This window comes from Euprymna scolopes, chromosome 20, assembly GCF_053919585.1.
Source record: "Euprymna scolopes isolate OS-2025 chromosome 20, ASM5391958v1, whole genome shotgun sequence".
NCBI lineage: Eukaryota > Metazoa > Mollusca > Cephalopoda > Sepiida > Sepiolidae > Euprymna > Euprymna scolopes.
In genome coordinates this window covers 46386869-46411237 of record NC_136501.1, presented here as the reverse complement: position 1 = coordinate 46411237, position 24369 = coordinate 46386869, and the positions used below count along the sequence as shown (strand labels likewise).

General features: G+C 34.2%; 1 protein-coding gene across 1 annotated transcript in view; it reads left to right on the top strand.

Moving 5' to 3' along the window:
• LOC145241409 (actin-related protein 5-like) overlaps nucleotides 1-24369 on the top strand; it is a 154267-nt gene that overhangs the window by 80295 nt on the left and 49603 nt on the right. The window contains exons 11-12 of the mRNA XM_080104337.1: nucleotides 7561-7686; nucleotides 23952-24104. Coding sequence (XP_079960463.1) covers nucleotides 7561-7686; nucleotides 23952-24104 — 279 coding nt within the window. The remainder of the gene's footprint in view (nucleotides 1-7560; nucleotides 7687-23951; nucleotides 24105-24369) is intronic.

The following is a 24369-nucleotide window of genomic DNA, read 5'->3' as shown; positions in this document are numbered from 1 at the left end:
CATTTTCAAGACTCTCATCCTCGCCACAAAATTTCTTAAACCACCATTGTGCTGTGCGTTCAGTAGTGGTTCCTGGGCAAAACGCTTCATTGATATGCAAACTGTTTCAGCAGCTTTTCAGCTTAGCTTGAATTGAAATAAGAAAATTGTGTGAATTTGCTTTATTTCCATCTTGTACTAAATGTTCTGAAAAGATTTTAAACAATTGTAATTTAAACGATTAGATAAAGCGAAAAGCACTCTTTAAAATGATATATCTACCACTCCAGAAGATATCTCACTGCTGATGCAATTCTCTATCTGTGTAAAAGCCAAATACGTCCAAGGATGGAGTACTGCTGCCATATCTGGGCAGGAGCTGCTAAAAACAGCCTATCCTGCCTTGACAGAATACAAAATAGACTTCGTAGCCTAGTGGGGGATGCCCTTTTCTCTTCCCTGCAGCCTCTCTCCCACAGAAAAGACGTTGTGAGCCTGTCTTTGTTTTATCGTTATTTCCATGGGAAGTGCTCGTCTGAGCTCCAATCTCTGGTCCCCCCATACCAATTTTTCACGAAAAACACCCGTCTAGCTGTACCACTGTCAGTAATTTTCCCCATTCTTTATCTGTGCCTGAATCAAAACGTGGATTCAATGAACAAAGCTTCTTTCTTAGAAGTGCACGCCTGTAGAACTCTCTTCCGTTTGCCTGCTTCCCACCTGACTACAACTTGTATGTCTTCAAGTCCAACATAAACAAATTCCTGATAAACCGCCCCCTTAAGTAAGACACTTTATCAAATCTCCATTACTAACGATTACTACGATATTATCCCATTGACTACTGTATACACAATAATCCTTATCCCCGAGTGGCTTCCGGGCCTTGATAAGTGGTGAGTCCCATGTAAAAAAAAAAATATAAAGTAAAACTATTATAAGGAAAACTTATTTGAAAATACATCATTTGAAATCAAAATTAAAAATTCTGCAAGAACTTTCTAATCAACCTTATAGTAATGTAAGCTGTATATAATTTTGTAAATTCATTACTAATATGCAAATACCACAAGTTTAGTTCCAGCTCTGTGTAGATCTACAATCACAGTTTGATCCTAAATGGGCAGAGAGTTCATCAACTCGTCCTGTTGATAGATTATTATATGTATAGTATGATTATCTTTATTGGATAACGAGAAGAACGTTGGCAGTGCATGTTGGTTATTTGAACCATGTTCTTTCTTATGTTTTTTTAAGGAATTTATCTAATGAGTAAGCCACTAAAAATGCGACAAAGACATAATTTTATTGACTATAGTCTAAAAAGATTTCTATAAATGCATGCGCCGAGATATTTAGTGATTCTATTTTAGCCTAAGACCAGATTTAAAGTTTTCTAGTTGCAAACGAAGCAATATTGTAATAATTTTCCTTCTGAAAAGTAATAATAAGGAGAATTGATTTTGGATTTTTGAAAGCTATTATACTACGCTATATATGCTCTGAAAAGACATTCATTGAGCTTGAACATTATCAATCTATATATCTATAAAAGCGAAAGTGTCTGTCTGTCTGTCTGTCTGTCTGTGTATATTTCCCTACACAATAACTCCGTCAACTTTCAGTCTACAGACTCGAAATTTGATTTACAGGCTAGTGAGATTTGTGAAAATCTATGTAATCGATTTTCGGCCTGAAATTTGGCTGTTAAGGGGTCAAAGTTCAACGATTTGACCTTTGAGAACTCTACCAAACTCCTCCGCTAATTTTGGGTCTAAACACTTGAAATTTTAAATATAGGTTCCTTGGACATGAATCTAACTTAATAACTGGATTTGAGCCCAAAACAATAAATGTTAAGGGGTAAAATAGGGGTCAAAGTTAACAAAAAATTGACCTGCAACCTCTACTAAATTACTAAAGACAATTTATGGCCTAAACATTTGAAATTTTACAAAGGGTATTCAGAGATGGGGCAAGCTTTTTAATCGGTTTGGGTAAAAAATTATATAATGTATATATATAATGTATGTATGTTTGCATGTCTGCCTAAAACTTTAAACAGAGACTACGGATTTTCATAAGATCAGTATCGTTTTGAAGCTCGACCCTTCAGACGACAAATACCAAAAAATTGGCTAAAAACATTAATGTCTTCACCCTCAACTGGGCACTTTTCTACAGGGAAGGGTTGCTTTTTTCACCGATATTTTCAAAAGTCGAGTGTGTCTAGCCAATTTAAACCTACGTCACTTTTTTTCCTGTTCTTTTCCTCCTTCGCGGTATGGGTTCCTACTACCACTTTCTTTTTTTTTTTTTTTGCTCAACACACACCTTCAAACACCCGGGCAATGCCAGACACCCATGCTAGTATTATATATAGGTGGAATGTTTTCTAATTGAAAAAAAAATTTTTAAGGGAGAACATTTATATATATATATATATATATATATATATATATATATATATATATATATATATATATATTAAATTGTAATTCAATGAATTTCAAAAAACTCTCATTGAAATGAAATGAATTGGTTGAGTTTCATATCAAAGAATTTTTATTATTCTAAGCAAGACAAAGAATGTTTTAGAAAGTTTATCTCCTTAACCTATAGGGTTTCGATGTCTACCATCTCATCAGAGGAGTGAAAATATTAGCAAATAGTTATAAAGGCATGCACCCTATTTGCTAAAGTCAGTGAGACATGGAAAGTCAAAGTGAAAATAATACATTTATCAGAAGTCCTGTAGCAGGAGTATTTGTAGAAAAAGGATATGAATGTTTTTGTTGATCCAACTTGTTTGGTAAAATCCATATTATACGTTCTTTACATCCGTTTGGTAATAGTTTCCAAGTTATATCCTGGGTAATCCGCATAGCTGTGTACATATCCGAATCGGGCAAGTGCTTGTTTAAATTTGTTTTGGGTCCAGCCGAAAATAATTTCAAAGTCTGGTGGAAGCCTTTTCATTAGAAGCTTATATTATATTTAGTGTGGCGAAGTGTTAGGGAGAGTAGATAATGGTAAATGTCCCGAACAATACAAATTTCCTCACTAAATACACAGCCACCAGCCCAATCCCAAATCAAAAACAATTTAATAAGAAGAGAAAAGTAAGATGTAAGAATGCCATTTGGTTCGACCCTCCTTTCAGCTCCAATATAAAAACTAATATTCCAAAAGAATTTTTCAGAATAGTGGAAAAATCCTTTAAATACCCTCATAAGTATAGTACCATATTAAACAAAAACTCCATAAAAATCTCATACTCCACAATGCCTAATCTAGCACAGACAATAATTTCAACAAATAACAGGAAAATTAAAAAAGCACTGGATACACCAATTGACCTAATACCTAGTAACAAATGTAACTGCCTAAATAAAAATGAATGCCCCCTTAATAACGATTGCATACACAAATACGTAGTATACGCCTGCACAGTCACGCAACTACCAAAACATAAAAACAACCAATCAAACGAGGAAAACAATGAATATAGTCGAAGCGTTCAGAACGCAAACATATATAGGGAAACATATGGAGAGGGCTCGAATAATAATAACAACAGAAACAACAACAGCCAAGCTAACGTATCCAATAATATAATTCCCAGTGAAGACCAATTTAGTACTAACCAGAACCAAGGCTATGAATCCCCATGCCCCATCTTTGCCCAGCCCCCCAATATAGGACTCAATAGAAATGGGACCGATGAACAAATAAACAGTAATAAAACAAGGAAAACATTCACGTATATAGGTGCATCATCAAGCTTAATAAAAATAAGAATCTCAAACTACCTACATTCCTTCAAAAATGAAAGATCTCAAAACAATGATAATAATAGCACATCTTTAACCAAATTAATCAATAGCCTAGAGGACAAGAAATTTCCATATTCAATTAAATGGAGAATACTGAATAAATCTAGATCATATGCCCCAGGGGATAAGTGTTGCAATCTTTGTATATCCGAGGCAGTTAACATCATAACCTTCAATAAACCCATAATTAATACCAAGAACGAGCTAGTGTCCAGATGTAAACACAAGAAAAAATTTAAATACAGCAATCTTAAAATAAAATAACATACACTCTCTGTACAAATGAGAAATAGGTAAAAACAAAGTACTAAATACATACCAGTCTTGACTAAAATCTAAACATTTACTTTACTAATAATATAATAATGTTCATTTCTAAAGATAGTTTCTTAATCACCTCTTTTAACACATAAAATAACTTTCTTTGTTTGTGTATATGCACATGTTAAGTAGAGCTTTATTATAAGCTCATTAAAATGCTACACTTTAAATCTCCTACACGTAATTGGCACTCTAAGATCTAATTATAACAGTATTTCCAAAAGCATGTAGCTTCCCATTTAAAGAATTTATAATTCCGCACCCATCTACTAACCAGAAAAGGAGTAAAAATTCCCCATTGCAAGGTAATCTCCAGATCCGTACGTATAAACAAGAAAGAACTATACTCATTGACGTGTCATCTCTGATGGTACTAGGTTAATTAAATTCTATAACCATAGTTACACAATCCCATTTTTTTTCATCTTATTAATGTTAAATTAGCAGAGGAGGGGTTTAAAAATTATAAAAAAATAAAAAAAATAAAAAATATCATTGATAAACTTAGGTAAGTTACATACACTAATTATTCCTATAAATTATAGTTTAAATAAGTGCATACATTTTTATTTCTAAATACATTCTTTATATATATGAGGGTATATCTGTCTATATATGGAACACCTGGTATCTGTGGGTATATATGGGCTTAGATGTAAGTATACATAGAATAAGTGAGCATATGTGTGTATTAACCGTATGGTTGCGAGTATGTATAAAAAAATATATATTGTACACGTTCATGCATGTGTACGTGTGGGTATATATATATGTTATGTGTGGGTATATATAGGTGTGTATATGTATATATGTGTATATGTATGCATATATATGTGTGTGTATATATATATATATATATATATATATATATATATATGTTTAAAGAAAAAATAGAAAAAACCGAATGAAATTATTAAAAAATCAACGTTTCGTCCTTGTTTCAGAGGACATCTTCAGGATAATTGAAATAAAAATGTGAGAAAAGAAAAAGTCATAGATCGTGCGAAAAAAAACACATATTCGTCTTTTCCCGACATGGGTTGGATTTAAAAACTGTCTTTTTTCGCACGATCTATGACTTTTTCTTTTCTCACATTTTTATTTCAATTATCCTGAAGATGTCCTCTGAAACAAGGACGAAACGTTGATTTTTTAATAATTTCATTTGGTTATTTCTATTTTTTCTTTAAACATAACGTCAACCACCGCTGGTATATTTTTTCATTCCTTATACATATACATATATGTGTGGGTATATGTGTGTGTATGTATGTGTATTAATAATGCAGTTATAGAAAATTTCCCCGGTTAAATATTATAAAATAGCATAAGGTTATGGAAATACTGATTTTAAACGTTTTTTCTCTTCAGTAAGGTATTATAATTACTTTATTACCTTGTTTTAACTTACTTAGCATTGAACTATTACCGTAAGGACCATAAAATAAAGATAAAACGTTCCATCAATAATATTAGAATTAATTTCACAATTAGCTAATAAACATTAGTATATTCTAAACTTTATGTCAATCCTCTTTCTAAGGGTAATATAGATACGTATAAAATTAATAATAATTAGCACCTCATGGGCAGTACATATAACTTGAGTTGACAGAACAAATACAATTTAAATTGACAATGAGGTTTGAGGTTAAACTAGGAAAAATCAGGAAAAAAAGAATTATTCAATTTATGTATTTGGCCCATCTCTTTATTTTAGTTTATTTTGGTTTTTGTTGTTATATCCATATTCTTATTCCTCCTCCTTTCTCCCCCCCCCCTCCCCGAACCAAGTCCCTATATCTTGTACACGACCTAACCTCAATTAAGCGACCGGTCAAACTTTATGATTCTTAGATTCTACTTGAAGAGATATCTATTTTTATTTTTATAAAGATGTCTGTATGTTTAAGTGTGTGTATATATGTATATGTGTATATATGTATATATGTGTATGTATGTGTGTAAGTTGTATCTGTATATATATAACATATGTATATTGTGTGTAAGTGTTGAGTTTGTATATGTGTGTTCATGTGTATATTAAGATGAATAGGCACAAATGTCTCACCCCACCTCCTACCACTTACCATTACCTACTCTCTCTAACACTTCGCCACACTAAATATAATATAAGCTTCTAATGAAAAGGCTTCCACCAGACTTTGAAATTATTTTCGGCTGGACCCAAAACAAATTTAAACAAGCACTTGCCCGATTCGGATATGTACACAGCTATGCGGATTACCCAGGATATAACTTGGAAACTATTACCAAACGGATGTAAAGAACGTATAATATGGATTTTACCAAACAAGTTGGATCAACAAAAACATTCATATCCTTTTTCTACAAATACTCCTGCTACAGGACTTCTGATAAATGTATTATTTTCACTTTGACTTTCCATGTCTCACTGACTTTAGCAAATAGGGTGCATGCCTTTATAACTATTTGCTAATATTTTCACTCCTCTGATGAGATGGTAGACATCGAAACCCTATAGGTTAAGGAGATAAACTTTCTAAAACAGTCTTTGTCTTGCTTGGAATAATAAAAATTCTTTGATATGAAACTCAACCAATTCATTTCATTTCAATGAGAGTTTTTTGAAATTCATTGAATTACAATTTAATTTATTTGCTCTATCTTGCATATCGAGCAATTCTTGTTTAGATGGGATAACTTATAGAATATTACTGCCAGTAATATTTTGTAAACCAACAATCTCACGTTTACATAACCACTGATTGTTAAATAAAAACTATTCCGAAGTATATATATATATATATATATATATATATATATATATATATATATATATATATATATATATATATAAAATTGTACAATTGGCATATAGAAACTGATTAACATGATGTTCCTCTGCTGACATATGAAAACATGCAAATAGACATCACTTGGATCACACCAGAGATACATCTAGAAATTATCAGCTGTTAATCTATGGACTTAAAAACTGACTATGTGAAGTTTACTATCCGGTATGAACATTAATTTTGGAAAATCTCAATTTGGTCATTATCGCAGCATTGAACCTCATATCTGAAGAGACATTACTTTTTTAAGTACTTTAAGTGGGTTGATTTTTCAGCACCCTTCTTCCCCCTTCATCAAAAGAGGCAATAATTTTTCGAAGTTGAGAAATCATATTTGGAGTAATCAAGCTATACCATGGATTGTCTGTCTTCCTTTAGCTAAGCATTTACCTCTTGCAGGTTTGCCATCCATAACATGCTGCTTTATGCTTGTTTACCAAATTATTATTTGAACGTTTTACTCTTCAGTTTCATTCATAATTTATGCTTTTTGTATCTCTTCTATTATTTGCAGTATTGAATTAAAAAAGAAAAATAGGCCATAACTTAATAAGTACCTTGTATCTCAACATTCTATTTTTTAGAGGGCTCTAAAAAATATGGGCTTTCGTTCAAGTGAAGAACTGCAGGTTGCAATCAACAAACTCACCGTCAATATTCAACGAACCAAAGCCAAAATTCTTGGAAAAGAACTTCCAGAAGAACCTGAGGTAAGAGTCTTGATTTCTAAATTAATCAGCAGATGCAGTTCCTCAACCAAATTTATTACTTATGGAGATTTGGTATCTGTCTGTCTGAAGCCAAAACTATACTATTACTATCTTTTAATGCATAATTCATTGCAGGGAGTATAGTGTAGTATCTGTTATGTTGTCATGATATCGTTCTCTCAGGCATTATCTCCTTCTTGTATTTGATTACCTCTTGCTTCAAACATGCAAACATTTTACATACATAATTCTTGTTTTTGCTTTTTAATTTACATTGTGTAAAGTTCAGTTTCAATATAAATTGGTCTGTGTTCCTTTCTTTTCTTTTTTTTTATAAATGCAAACAAATTTTAGTCTTTTAGATCGATGAAACAACAAAATGTTTCACAGGAAGAATTAATTCTCATTTTTTTTTTTTGTTTTCTATTTTTTTAATTAATATTCAATAATTTCAGTTTCAATATAAATTGTTTTCTCTATTTCAATGCAAATTTTAAAGTTTGCTAATGTTTTTGTAAAAAAGCTCTCATTCATTATCAACAATTTAACTGTTCAACAGGTCTTGCTTGCGTGACAACTCACGTGTGACATAATTTTTCAGTGATTCGGCCTACTAATATGAAGGTCACAACACAGTGCTTGAAAACTTGTGTATTAACAATCACAATGAACGTAATAGTCGAAAACATGCAAATGGAGAAATTGATTTTTAATGGTCTTGTTATGTCTACAGTGCATGCACCATTTTCTTTTTTCTCTTCCATATTGCCACTCAGACTTAAGGTTAGTGTAAATGGAGATGTACTTGTTAGATTTTTTCTTTTTTTATTCAACAATTTATTATTATTTATTACCTCCCCCCCCCCCAACCCTGGCACTACTATTCAGTTACATGTGGGTTACTTATAAGTTTCTTTTAGGCCGAGATCACAGTTTAGTACCTGTTCTTCAGATGCTGCACTTTAATTTCTTGTTCTCTGTCAGTGAAGGAGAAGTCCTTCACGACTGAGACAATTTGAAATTTTTGTTCCTTTTCTCCATGTTAAAAAAACGACCCTGGTGTCTAACTCTGTTCCGTGGGGAGGCATTGTAAATAGGAACCCTCTTTATGTATATCACTAGGTGAACTTTGTTGATTCTCCAGGACTTTATGGACAAATTTCTCTTTAGTTGACCTTTGACAACCAAATATTTTTGTTTACTAGCCAAATGGAAAAGTTACTAGCCAAACCCACGTGATTTTTGGAATATGGCATCTTCATTCCACGACAAGTATGTACACCATAAAGATTTTTCTGTATTTTTCTTTTAAATAAGTGGAATTGTAAATATGCATCAAATTTTATGTTATGAGTTGAAGGTTTAAACATTGAAACTTCTTCAGATGTTATTTAAACAGTCTTCATTAAAAAACTATATTTAAACCTTTTATTGTTTAAATAATTTGACTTTGATCGTTTTATTAAAAAAAAAAAAGGTTGAAAAAGATATTTTTTTATTCAGTAATGAGATTTGGGAGATTGTTGGTGAAAGATACGCAATCACCAAAAGATAAGCGATTTATTATGTTTAGTCGCCACTTGGTGAAATCATTTGCAAATGCGACTGTTTCACTCACAACGTAAAGCCCTATCCTATTACACATTTATGAATAGTATAATATCTCACATTGATATTTTTTTAATAATAAATTTTGATCAGGTATGTTATGTTTACAATAAAACTCCTATCCTTACATCATCAACACTCTGATCCCCATCTGGCATCAATTGAAATGGATGGCTCTCGTCTAGGAGAAGCTCCGTGCTTTGAGAAGCTTCTGGGTTTGACCTTTACTCCTGATCTGAAATGGAACACGTACATCAAGTCTGTTGCCAAGGTCGCTGGAAAGATGGTAGGATCCTTCTACCGCTCCAGAAGATATCTCACTACTGATGCAATCCTCTATCTATATAAAAGCCAAGTATGTCCAAGGATGGAATACTGCTGCCATATCTGGGCAGGAGCTGCTAAAAAAAGCCTATCTTGCCTTGACAGTGTACAAAATAGACTTCGTGGCAGAAGAGATATTGCGAGCCTATCCTTGTTTTATCGTTATTTCCATGGCAGGTGCTCGTCTGAACTTCAATCTCTGGTCCCCCCTCGCCAATCTTTCACAAAAAACACCCGTCTAGCTGAATCCACTGTGAAAAATTTCCCCCACTCTTTATCTGTGCCTAAATCAAAACGTGGATTCCATGAACAAAGCTTCTTTCTTAGAACTGCACGCCTGTGGAACTCTGTTCCGTCTGCCTACTTCCCACCTGACTACAACTTGGATGTCTTCAAGTCTAACGTTAACAAATTCCTAATGAACCGCCCCCTTAAGTAAACACTTCATCAAATCTCCACACTAACGTACTGTACTTGCAATAACCCTTATCCCTGAGTGGCTTCCGGGCCTTGATAAGTGGTGACTACCGTGTAAAAAAAAAATTTTTTTAGTGACTGTTATAATTCAATTTCACCCTTGTAAATAAAACTTCAAACATCAATTTTAAATATGAAAATAAATTGTATTGGTTAGCAAAAATATGCTTCCTCAAGTGGGCAGCTGAAGCTCTGGCTGGCAGAAATTATAAACAATATAAAATATAGAAGCTAGAAGTAATTGTAAAACAGAAATAGCCACAGCCAAGAAGAAAATAACCACCAGAAAATGTATTGAAGCGCAGAAATTAGGAACTTGTGACGTCTGGAAAATCTATAACAGTGTAGTAAATAATGGGCCATTAACAATTCCCCCACTATCCAACAATCTTGACATGCAGAAATTCAAATGTAATGTAAACAGACATCTTACTGCTCAACTCCCTACAAATTATGTCCCAGATAGTAGGCCCCTTTGGGATGAAAATGTAAAAAAAAACAAAAATCACAAGGATGATCTGGCAGTACTATTGGACCCACAAGTATTCAATCTCTAGTGCTGGAATCAGGAGTTGTTAGCCATTTCCTGTGATCTGGCCCAGGATTCATGAGAGCTCTAACCTCCCTTTACACAAACTGAACAGAACTCTTTCTGGGGATTTTCCAACACTACAAACTATTAATTGTCACTTTGGTCTAGATACATTTAAATTTACTCTCAGGCAATTTATTTTCCATAGCTTTCCTGCAAGTCTTTAACTTTGTAAATATTGTGAAATACATAGTCTTTCCTATTGAAAAGTGATTTAAGCAAATGAATATTTGAGCACACAGAAGCACACACTCCTTCATACTTACAGAAAATAAATATATAGATGTACACACTTTTACCATTTGTGTCTTTTATGCTACAAACAGTCTATAAACTAGCAATACCCATGACAAAATTGAAATTACTTAAAATATCTCAATAATGGAATACATAGAAAATGCTTGATGATTTAAGAAAGAATCTTTTTAAATTTTAAAAATTTGATCAAAAATAAGAAGTTATGACTATTTTTGGATATTTTTCCCTCATTAAGACCATATGCATTTTGTCACATTTTATATACTACTTCTTCATAAAATTCCATGTATCCATTAAAAAAAAAAAAGAAAGAAGTTAGAGAACTCAAATGTAATGCATTATGTACAAGAAACTTAAATCTAATACTAGTGCTGTTAGAAATGAATTGCTTCCACCTGCTTCTCCAAAATATGTAATTCTCTTATTTTTAGGCAATTACATAGGCAATTTATAGGTAATTAATTAAAAAGCTTGGCAGAAATAAAAAAACAAAACAACAAAAATATAAATTTAATGCAAAATAATCTTATATTTTAAGGCCATTCTAACGTTTTAGAGCAGTTAACCATACTTTTTTTTTCTCTGAAAATAAATCCTGTGAATGTTGTTTTTGACAATTATGTGTGACTTTCAGGTCTTTGTAGGAGGAGACCTGCCACGCAAACCTCGGGTTAGTGGTAGAGATAGGGGAAATTATGTGTGAACATCTTTTCAGAAAGAAAGAACGAAAACAATTATTTTAAAGTGGGGTATTAGTTTCACATATAAATTTAATGTAAAATAATCCAACATTTCCAGGCCATTCTAACCTTTTAGAGCAGTTAATTTATTTTCCTATGGGAGACAAAAAAGTATATATTTTTTTTAGGGGATGTAGGACCTTTTATGTTTTTTTTTTTTGACTTTTTTTTTGATTATGTGTGATTTTAAGATTGGAGGCTTACCATTCAGGGTTAGTAGTAGAATTATGGATTGGTTTTTATTTTGAAGTGGGTGCCATTCAGACTTAGGGTTAGTGGTAGGATTAAGAGAGATATTTTCGGGGTGAGACTTGTCACTCAGATTTAAGGATAATGGTACGAGGCTGTCGTTAGACAATTGAGGAGATGAAAGAAGCTGTGGCGAGGATCATTGACATGCTCACACGAGAGAACTTCCATGGGATCTTCCAGAAGTTGTTGGCATGGTATGACAAGTGCATTACAGCTGGAAGAGATTACTCCAAAGGGGACTGCAGTGTGTACTATCAATAAAAGTGGCCATACGCAAAAAGTTTGGAAACTTTTTGAAGGCACTTTGGATATGGAGTAGTCAGAAAATCCTACGTAAGCATACTAAATGCAATCCGTCATGGAGCTCTAAGACTTATTTTTAGGAGCTTTTCGTACATCCCCAGTGGAGAGTCTCTATTCTGAATTCCATAAACCATCACTAAAACTCCAATCCCCAAAATAAAATTAAATTGTAACTTAGCAAATCAAGTCCATAACTGCATCTTCAATCCCAAATACTAAAATATATTTGACCAAAAAGAAAAACCATAAAACCAGGTATCCTAATCTCCAACATCCATGATATTCAACTCTGCTTTCCACCTTGGCTACTGAAGCAGCCTGTAATTATCCTTGAACTAAACAAGCTTCAAAAAAAAAAAAAAAAAAAAAAAAAAAAACTCATTCATTAACCAATCAAAAAATAACCTCTTCAACATTCAGGAAAAGTACCCAGACCATTTGCATATCTACTCAGATGGATCCAAAGAACTGGATGGAGAGCAGTATCCAATAGCATTACTTTACAGAAATGGCTACCAGACTACACTTCAATTTTTAGTGTGGAAGGTACAACCAAAGGCTTGACTGAAGATCCCATTTTTTACTTTATCCATGATAAATTTATAATATTTTCAAACTCTCTGTCAATACTCAAATCCTTAAAGAACCAAAACTTAAATAACCCATTAATCATTACAAAGAATACTCTCTCTCAAACTTAAATAACCCATTAATCATTACAAAGAATACTCTCTCTCAAACTTAAATAACCCATTAATCATTACAAAGAATACTCTCTCTCAAACTTAAATAACCCATTAATCATTACAAAGAATACTCTCTCTCAAAGCAAAAACAAATTCTGTTGGATCCTCAATTATTTCAGATTTCAAGAAAATGAAAAAGTTAGCTACCAAAAATTTGCAAAAACAAAACATAAGTAATATGAAAATTCCATAGACAAACTATAAACCAGTAATAAATAATGTCAATGAAGAAATGGCAAGACGATTGGAACACTTATCAAAACAACAAATTCTTTAAAATTAAACCTATACTTAATAAATACCAGGGTTCAGAAAGTCACACAAAAAGGAAATGGTTTTCTCCCATATTTGCATAGGACACAGACACATAACCCATTCCTTCCTTTTGAAAAATGATCCTTCACAGTGCTTTTGCGTGCCAAGAACATTTTACTTCTTTATAGACTGTGTCGATCTCACTCATATTTATCAAAGCTTTTACGACAACAACATGAAAAAACTATTTGAAAAAAATAAACCCAATCATGATTTTATTTTTTTCTGAAAAAAGCAAACCTATGCAAGAAAATATAATACTAACTTAACCTGATTTGATTCAATAAATGATCCACTATCCCAATTTAATAAATGATTTGGCATCAAATGACCTACAGTAGTTGATATTCCATAAATCACCAACCAACCAACCAAGTAAAAATTTTTTCGATATATTCATGTATTAGGTAAAAATAACTATCACCATAAAAAATTAGGAAGAATTATTGAGTAGAAGTTTAATTAAAAATAATTAAAAATAAATATCAGTTTTTGTATTTTACCAATCTGCCATTACTTGATCAAATGGTAGACGGAGTTATCTCCCCTGCTTTATGGGTATTTCCACTCTTCTCAATGGTGGATCTGCAAAATACAAAAACTGATTTCTATTTTTAATTAAACTTGATAACTTTTCATAGTTTTTGCTGAGGATACTTATTTTTTGCCTAATATGTAAGTATATCGAAAAACCTTTTACTTAGAAATGAGATTAAATCATTTTTATATAATACTAGCAGAGGTGCCTGGCGTTGCCCGGGTGTTTGAACAACAAAAAAAATGTTTTAGTAGGGATACAGGCTCGAACCCGTGATGCGAAGACAGAAAAGAAAGTGAAAGAAAAGCTGAGATCTTGCCACTACGCTAAGACGTGACAGAAAGTGAAAAGCATTCAAATTTATCGATGTCAATCAAAAAGTTGACTTGCTAAGTGAATGAGTTCATTCAGGCGCAGAAATGAATGTTGGCTGAATGCCAGTTCAACTTTCTGCCGTTTCATTTATTTGTTTCCCCACGATGTTGGGGAAACATAGCTCCCTTGAAAGAGGGGGAATTCTCAAATGAATAGCGATTGTCTGATATGAAGGGTTTTCCCAACATTGATCAAAGCTAATTGATTTCAAGACATTCCTGGCAGGAAAGCCAGGCGGCCTACTTCGATTCGATTAGTTTCGCTTTATTTATACGAAAAAGATGAACAAATACGTGAAAGGACGGAATAGTGGGAATTTTTTAAAAGTCGATCAAAATAAATGTAGAAACGGCGTCTGTTTGCAAATCGTAGATATTATAATCTAGGGAGTATAAGGAAAGTTCTAAATAAATGTAACCTAGTCGAGAACCCCCCCCCCCTGAAAAAAAAGCCTTTCTTAGACATACAAAAATGCGTGCGGCTGTTTTGCCTTATATATATATATATATATATATATATATATATATATATACTAGCAAAGATACCCGTGCTTCGCACGGAGCTTTGTTGCGCACTCGGGTACCAAAATCTGTGGGCACCTTTCCAGTAAGTTGATGTTGTAAGAGCAACGATTGCATAAGGTGATTAACATTTTAACTACCTCTTGTAGTGACTGAAATTCAATCAGGAACTTCACAAAACATTTTCATCAAAAAGGAAGGTTACTTGATGTTACATAGTAAATTTTTCATTGAAGTCATTTTCAACTCTTGCTTAAATTTTATCTTGCACATTCAATACTAAAAACTTACCACAATCAGATCATGTCAGTTTTTCCTCATATCCATTTCTCGAACTTTTTACTAAAGAGCCTCAGGGTAAACTACATTTCTGCTGCTTTGATTTGGAGCCAGAATGTAGAGTTTTTCTGAACTTCCTGTCCGGCTGATGGAGACGTAGAACATACCGTGACTGAAGCAGTCTGATGTCAAGTCTACGCCAATGGTGTTAAATGTCTGACCTTGACTTTTGTTTATGCTCATTGCAAAACACACCTTCACAGGAAATTGGAGTCTCCGGAATTTAAATGGAAGTACTGAGTCCGATGGAACTAAGGGGATCCTTGGCAGTAGAACGGTTTCGCCTTTGTAGGGACCACAGGAAATGGTGGCCTCAAGTACATTGGTGTGCAATCTGGTGATAACACATCTGGTTCCGTTTGTTATTTTTGGCGGTTCCAAGGATCGAAGAATCATGATTGGCGATCCAATTTTGAGATTTAAAATGTGTGGAGGCATTCCAGATATCTCCAAAGAGTTTAAAAACTCCACAGGGTAGTGAACAGCTTCATATTCATTAGTAGCTGAATCAACTGACTTGTATTGCTTTGTGTCTCCTGGAAATTCATCCATTATTGAATTGTTCAAATGATTCACATTGCTGTTTAATGGCGAAATAATAGCCCTCTCAGCAAGCCAATCCGGTGATTTTCCATTGTTTTGCAGGTCTGGGTACACTTTGTCTTTCAGTTGCTTCTGATTACCGACACATTTACCAAGCGCAGTTGGAATCTTAATTGTGTCAGGTGAAGAAGTGATAGGAAACTGACCATTACCGATTTGGAGAAGCAATTTTGAGAAGTCTGCTGCAGCTGTGTTATCAGAGATATAGGCTCTCATATTAGTAGTCAGTCTCTTCACTATAACGTGCCTCCAGAGATAGGATTGTTTCAAACTTGCATTGACAATGTTAGCCCTTGTGCCATTTTTAACCACTGGGAGGATTTGACGGAAATCACCGCAAAATAAGGTTGGAATGCCACCCATGGGATTCTTGTTTCCTGTGATGTCTTGCAGTGTTCGGTCAATTGCTTCATAAGCACTCTTGTGCGTCATTGGGGCTTCGTCTACAATGATTGCAGAGGTGTCTCTAATTACATTTGCCAAGGCTGAGTTACCAGTAATTTTGCAAACTGGCTGATCCATTCGATGAGTATCCAAGGGTACTTTAAAAGTGCTGTGAAGAGTGCGGCCACCTTGTAGTAGAGTAGCAGCAATGCCACTGAATGCTGTTGCAAGCACAATCTTTCTCATGGATCTAATCTTTGCAAGGATCAAATTGATTACAAAAGTCTTGCCCGTACCACCTGGAGCATCAAGAAACATCATGTTTTTGTTCATTTCACCTTGTGCTTCCAACATTGCCATGAATGAATTGTAAACTTCTCTTTGAGAATCGGTCAGTTTTTCTTGCATATTTTCTGCTTGTAGGGAAGTTCTTCAAGATTATAAGTAACTTCACGTTGATACTCTCTCGCGAGTCTTTCATCTCTCCCTTGCATTGGTGCAGGTAATCCATAGCTTGCCAATGGTTGACCGCACATAAGGAGAACTTTTTCTTCAATTAGACAAAGAGTTTTATTGTAGATGTCCTCATTAAAATCTGCTTCTGGATTGTTAACTTCTTGCCTGTATCTGTGAAGAATGTCTTCAGATATTACATCACGAAAAGCCATCCAGATCTCAAGAGGATTTCTTGGCTCACAGGCTGTTAAAATTATCACAAATAGGCTTCGCAAATTTGAAGGTGATTGAGTGGCACTTGCCTCTCCTACTGCTTGATGCAAGTGATGGTCATTTTCTAGAAGGCCTCGAGCAAGGCACGCTGCTCTGTATGTTTCAAACACCTGACCATTGTATGCTCGCAAATTTTGAAATGAAGTTGGACCAGCAACCTCATTGAGCAACAGGCGTAAGAAATAACACTCCCCTGCTTTTGGACTAATCGTGTAGATTCTCCCAATGCATGGTGCCTTCCATACATCATCATTTTCAGTACCTTCAACTTGTACCCCACGCATTCTTCTCATCCATTTCTTTGTCGATTTGTTCCAAGTGTAAAACTCAGGGACTTCTACGTATTTGAGACCCCTTGCAAAGTCATCCTCATGGCAGAGTTGAAAAAATGCTGTCAAAGTTGTGGCAGGCGGTGGACCTTGGGCTCGTTCCAGAGCAGTATCAGCTGAGAACATGACACGCTGCCCATTTTCAAGATGAACAGAAAGTTGTACAATTGGGGGGAAATGTTCATGGATGGGATGTTCCAATATCCTCCAGGCTGCCTCTGAACTGCCGACATACCTTGCATTCTGGAACTGCTGGATCTCATCCACAATGTGACTTTGTACTTGGCCTTGTTGGTTAGCTGCTCCATCAGTTCTTTGTAGTTCAAACACTGCTTGATCACATCCTTTATTCACGTATTTGAGGACATATTTGATGCTTTGGATCGAGCTGCAAATTTCTACGTTAATGTGAGCGTTGAACTGCTGAAGGAGGACCTTGTTGTACGGAACAATCCACTGGTTTGTTATTTCTTGATTAACATACCGACCATTTCTCTTCATCCTTATTGTACCAGTCTGGCCTCCATCTTCTGGTTTTCTTCGCCTGTACTTGGGGTAAGAGTCTTGGCCTTGCTTGGTACACTGAAGAAATTCTTTTGGGTATTTTTTGGAACATTTGTTGTCAATCATACATGGACAATTTGGATTAAATGATCCACAAGGTCCATGCACCATATGTGCCATAACTTTAGCATGAAGATCAGGATCTTCCTCTTTGTCAGGGATCTCTGCAGATATGCAGAGATCCATTTTTTCTGGTAGAAGTTTGTCCTCTGGGGCCTGCCAGGTGAGGATGTGTGCATGCGGCAGTCCTCTTTTTTGATATTCAATACTGTACAGGAAAGCCCTCAACCTGCCAAATCCTCCCTTTTTAATAAATTCAAGTAACTTTTTTAGCTTCTGCCTGAAAACCCTGGCAACAATATCTGGACGATCCTGAGGGTCTTGCCCTCGAAGACAATTTTCTGTAATTTCTGTCCACTTTGGATTTGTTGTGAACATGATGAAGAGGTCGGCTCGGCCCATTCGCCGAACATATGCCATGGCATCACTTTGACGCTCAAACATGTATCGAGGGCCTCCTGTATAAGTTGCCGGAAGTACAACTCGTTGACCAAACTGTTCTGGATTCCCATCCTCCCTAAGAATTGAATCTCTCAAGTTGCTATAATTGTCAGCTCTCAGGGTCTGTTGCTCACGCCTCAGGAACTGTAAACGTTCTGTTTCAATCTTGCAGTACACATCCACCAGCCATTGTTGAAATAGCCTTCGGTACCAGAGAAAATAGTTTCCAGGCCGAGTCATTAAATGGTACGAATAAAATTGCTGTTGGGTAACTTTTCGCCCATTGGATGCCTTCATGTAGATGTTGTAAGATGGAGAACCATAGGGGTACATTAACGGGTACATTAAAGTATCGTAGAGGGGATGTAGTTCGGAGATCCATTTTAATGTATCATTTCTAAAACGCAAGACAATATCCCGGTTAGCTGTTGGTTCATTCTCCATTAATATTCCAATCTCATACGTTGTTGTTGGAGCATTGAATCACCGTGGATGCTCTTCTTGCGGCCTTCGGTCTTCCCTTATGACAACTTTATGTTCTACCAAGTGTTCTTCTTCAATCCTCTCCTTTGTTGTTTTCAGCTGACAAATAAAGCTGTTGTTCTCATGTAAAAATTCAGTCAGACTTTGGAGAATGTCTCTATTGAGTCTACTGTCACGTCCCCGATTATGTAGTTCCTCTTCCAGACTATCCAAGAAGTAGACTTGAATAAACTTTGCTGTTTCATCTTCAGGTGGTAAAAGACTCCCAATCTGGTGGCAAACCTGGCCTCGAATTCTAAAAGAAGGATTCCACCCATGTACTGTCGCAATTTTGTGACCAAATGATGTCATTGCAAAACAATTGTTATAACTGCGTAGATTTTGCAGAAAATCTTTAGAGATGGGACCATTGCCGGAGAGCAAATCTTGAAGCAACTGAGGCAGTGGTGGAAAGCTATCAAGCACAACTTTGCCAGAAGAACAACAACAACCAGGGGTTTCTCCTTTAAATTTTACAGCTGAGCAATGTTGACATACTTTGTCCATTTTTCCTATATCAGCTGTAGTGAGAGAGTCATTTTTGTTGTAGAGCAATCCTTTTCTATTGCAGTGTTCTATTTCATGGTGTCTCAAAGCAGTCATTCGTTGTCTAGCTGCCTCGTTTTCTGTCAATTGCTGGGGCAAAGTCATACTCTCTCTCCATGCAGCCTCTCGTTGTTGCCCTTGGTATAGGCGAAAGCTTCGTTGGGTTTCCGATTCATTCTGATGTCGTTGAGCCACTCTCAACTCACCTTGTGTACGTCTACTTACCTCATATAATTCATTCGATCGTAATATTGCTTCTCTTTCCAGTGCATATCTTTGCCTTTCTTGAATTTCATCTTGTGATGAATTTAACCGCCTTACAGCATGTCTAGTTCTGTCAGCTTCACGTTGGGTTTCTCTTTCCAAATCTGACAGTCTTGCTCTCCTTTCTCTTTGACGTATCCTGTTAAGTTCTAGACGTCTTTCTCTATCTGAATTGTTTTCATTGGAGCGAATTGCAGCAACTCTTAGTCTATTAGCTTCCAATCTTTCCATTCTTTCTTCCTCACTTTCGTTTCTACTTCGTTTGGGTGGCATAATTTCGGTTTTAAACGGAATTGTTTAACGATATTAATGATTGTAAATTAATTAAGCGTAAAGGAAATGTATACTAACTGAAATGAACGAACTATAAATAATATTTCTGAATAGTACAATTATAAACAATTATATTGTACCTATTTACTATGCCTCCCCACGGGACAGAGTTAGACACCAGGGTCGTTTTTTAACGTGGAGAAAAGGTACAAAAATAAAAATTGTCTCAGTCGTGAAGGATTTCTTCTCCACCGAAAGAGAACAAGAAAATGAAGTGCAGCATCTGAAGAACAGATACTACACTTTGATCTTGACCAAAAGGAATGAATAAAAGCGACCTACGTGTGACTCATTACTTCCGGGTGTAAACGTCACAGTCTAAAAGTAATAATTAAAAAAAAAATGTAAATGTAAAATAAATGTAATACCAACTTAGGTTAACTAAGTAAACAGTACAATTAAAACAGTTCTATTAAAACAAATAATTACTAAGATCTAGGTAATTGTTAGTCTCATTGTTATGGTTTTAAAGAAAAAAATGTGTAAAAAAAAGTTCTGCTTTTGTGAGTACGTGTATTTCTTTTAAATTACATAACCTTTTTATTTTATTATTTATATCTCTTTTAAATTTATATATTTTGCTAGTAAACTGGAAGAAATTCAGTTGAATAAAACCTTGTTCGTGTTCTTTACGTTAAACTCATATTTTTATAAAAGGTTCATCCGGTTTAAAGAAAGCACTAAGTTTAAATAAGACTGGAAATAACTAATTCAATATATAAATAGAAAAATGAAATAAATATAAGCTTTAAGTCTTAAGATAGTAATAATCAAAATGTAATAAATTATTTGTAGTTCAAATCTATGATAAACAGGCTTTCGAAATAGGCTCGACCAGAAAGATTAAATTGGAACGAAATTATAATCTCCGTGCCATTTTCAAAACAACCCCACAAAAGTAACGATATCCTGCAGTTGGTTAAATGACAATGCTTGTAAGAAAAATGTAAAAGAAAATGCGCTTATCTGTTTTTTTGACCTGTTTTATTTAATTAAAAAAAAAAATGGCTATAACTGGAAGAGAGCGTTATGTTTTGGGGGTTGTTTAAAAAATAGAATGGAAATAAAGTTAGTTCCGTTTTAATTGTCTTTAATTGCGGCAAGCGCTAACAAAATCGAAAAATCACTGTTTACATTCGAAATGTTAACTTTTATAGGTTTACAGGTTTGCTGACAAGGCTGGGGGTGTTTAATACAATTATTTTACTAAATTGATTTTTTTCATTTAAAAATAAAATTATTTATTTTTTAATAAAGTTTTATTTTAAAATATTTGTTTTTGTTTAAGTAAAATATAAAAGATTAAAACGGAACGAAATTGAAATTTCCATTACATTTTCAATACAATCCCAAAACATAAAGCTTTGCTCGCCAATGAATTGTTTTGATAATATACGTAAAGTGAAATAAATCGAATATAAAATTAAATGAAAATATATTAAATAATTAAATGTTAAATAGATTTTGTAAATAGTACAGTTGAAATGATTAGAATATTTCCAATATGTACTAAGGTCGAGGTAATTAGTTAAAGAGATTTAATATAATGTGATATGCAAATGAGCATAAGTCATTCGATATGGGGGTGGTTTATAGACTAGTATATAAAGAAATTAGGCATTGATTCTTTTGTCTCCTATAACAGAAACATCCTAAAATGGGTTCTAATGTTTCTCTACCAGGAGAGATCTACCCTCTTACCTCCTTTATATTTCGTTGATGATGGAGAGCTGTACACACAGACAGAAACACACGAACCCTATTACTTTATAAAAATATAGATATGTAGATTGTAATTGAAATATTCAATTTAACAATTGATGTATTTCAATAATTTTATACTAGTTGAGCTTACAAATTACCAAATATTTGAATTTAGTGCACGTAAGAATATTTAGAGCAACATTTTTTAAAAAAAAGTAGAAAAATCTTAATTGAATCAAATTAGCATTGATAATAGCCAGAATCTGACAAAATTACCCGAATTTGGTATTCATACATGGGTATAGGTTTGTTAATGTTGAATTATATTTTTGTTCTAAATGAATTGAAAAAAAAGTCTTTTACTGTTAACCTCTCTTCAGTAATATAAATGTTAGCTTTAAATTATTTAAAAGAAATAAAAGAAAGTCTTTAATAGAATTTAGAACATTGTTGATTTAATGACATCACATTTGAATAAAAGATTCCTCTTATATTAAAAAAAAAAAAAAAAAAAAATATAGACAAATCTTTATACGGTATGTACCTGTGATGGAACGAAGTGACCATATTCCAAAAATCATATAATTTATATGATTTTTGGAATATGATCTCTCTGTTCCATCACTTGTTGATCAAGTAGTTTCATTATTTTTATTTTATAAAGAAAATCAATTTTAAATTATTTGAAATTATTAATGGAAAATTGTATGCACCACAAAGCTGATTTTGCAAGTTTGAATTATTGCTGAGTTATCTCTCTTTCCTTCTTGAAGATGGCGATGCAAGACTTCCCTCTCTACTTACTCATAAAACTTGATTTTTTTAGTTAAATATAAAACTACTTGATCTATTTATGTGATTTTTGGACTATGACATATTTTGACGTCCCGGGTAAACTTTAAAACTTTTTGAAAGTGGATCTAAATCCGCTCTTGTGCTTTTTCTACTCTTTTTACTTCTCTCATATCTGCTTTCATTTTTTTATCCTCCTCTTTTTTTCCTTCTCATACCAAGAGTTGATAAAAAAAGGCACACCTGTATAAAGATATAAAGATTAGGCGTTTGTTTACATAAGTGATTTTTTAAACCAACACATTTCCGGTGAAAACATTATTATATACTTACGTGTCATAGCGAAATTCGTATAAATTCCAAAAATTACGAAAAATGGTCCAGTAGATAATGTACTAAAAGTATTTTAAATAAAAATTCAGCCACAATTACGCTATCAGATATCGTGATTATCTTCTTTCTTTATCATACTGAATTGGTTGCACAACTCTTCCATATTAAAGCATACAATACTTGATAATTTGATAATTTTATTTTTTGCTTGTAATTATTTTTCTACTTTCATTAGTTTTGAAAATTATACTAAGTTTGCCATGACATGTAAGTACAGGGTGAAACGATAAATTTGTCGCCCTAAAGAAAACAACACTACAGCTTTATTTTAAAACTTTTATTGAAAAAATCAATTCAGGTAACTTGATTATGTAGTAGAGTTGACATTAATTCAATGTAGCCGCCTTCAGCCTCAATCACTGTCTCGATACAGGTCCAAAACTGCGGCGGAAGCTCGGCGAATACTTGGCAGATGGTAGCGATCAGACTGGCTTTTTTTGGTGTTGTAGGAGGTCATGTTGGTGATGTTCTTGATGTATGACCAAATGATGTAGTCCAACAGGTGGAGGCCGGAGAAGGAGAGGGGCCAGTGAGAGAAGGATACAAAGTCATAGCACTCCTTCTGAAGCCAAGTCTGGGTTTCTTTGGATGTAAGCTGGCGCCGAGTCCCGCTGCCACACCCAAGATTTGCCAGTGGCCACCTAATTGTACTAGGGGATCACCACAATCTTCAGCACATTCAGGTACACTTTTGTGTTGATTTTAAAGCTGACTTCAAAGATGTGATGTGGCATGATGTGGCCTTCACTTGAAACTACACCATAGACCATAACAGTGACTGGAAACTTTGTTGAGCTGTGCCCTCAAGTGTTGAGCCATCCGGATTTACATTTTGAGGGTGCTGGCAATGGTCCTGTTATCATGACTTGGATCGGTAGAGAGCATGAGTTGTACAGCGGCACATCTCTGATCTCGCCCGTTGAACATTGTATCACTTTCAGGCATGATAGAAGGCTCCTATCATTTTTTGGATTTGTAAACTGGCCAACTAGTAGATGGTCTGCAGCAAAAAAAGGAAACTGATTTTCATCAAACTGAAATGGAATCATGTCATCTTTTCTAGGACAAAAATTTTATCATTCTACCCTGTACATAATGTTTTCACATAAAATGCGTTAGTTTAAAAGATCACCAATGTAAAACAGCACCCAAAAGTATTTTATGATAAAATTGTGTCTGGGCAGATTTTTTTTTTGTATTTTATTTTATTTAGGTCAAAGCTGAATCCAAGTTTGAACTTCTTGACATTCCCGATGAGATGCTTACAGCTGAGCAACAAGCAGTCAAAAGAAAACAACATATTCTGAAAAGTGCTCAGGATGGACGAGCACGAGCTCATGCTTTACAAAGAGCTAAGAGACAAAAGGTATCTCTGATTTTATTTGACTCTTAAATCTATTCTGAAATTTACTGATTAGAAAACAGTTGACACCGGGAGGAAGTCTACCCATCCCACAGATTCTACGCTTACACCGTAACTGGCTCATACATACACAGATATACCATTATCTTTTCCGTAGTAGAATAAAAAAATAATTGAGTCTCCCTTGGGAAAGTCTGCTTCCTCTGATTAATTGCCTTCTAATTCTCTTATTCCGGAATTAGATAATTCTAAACGAAATTTCAGAACA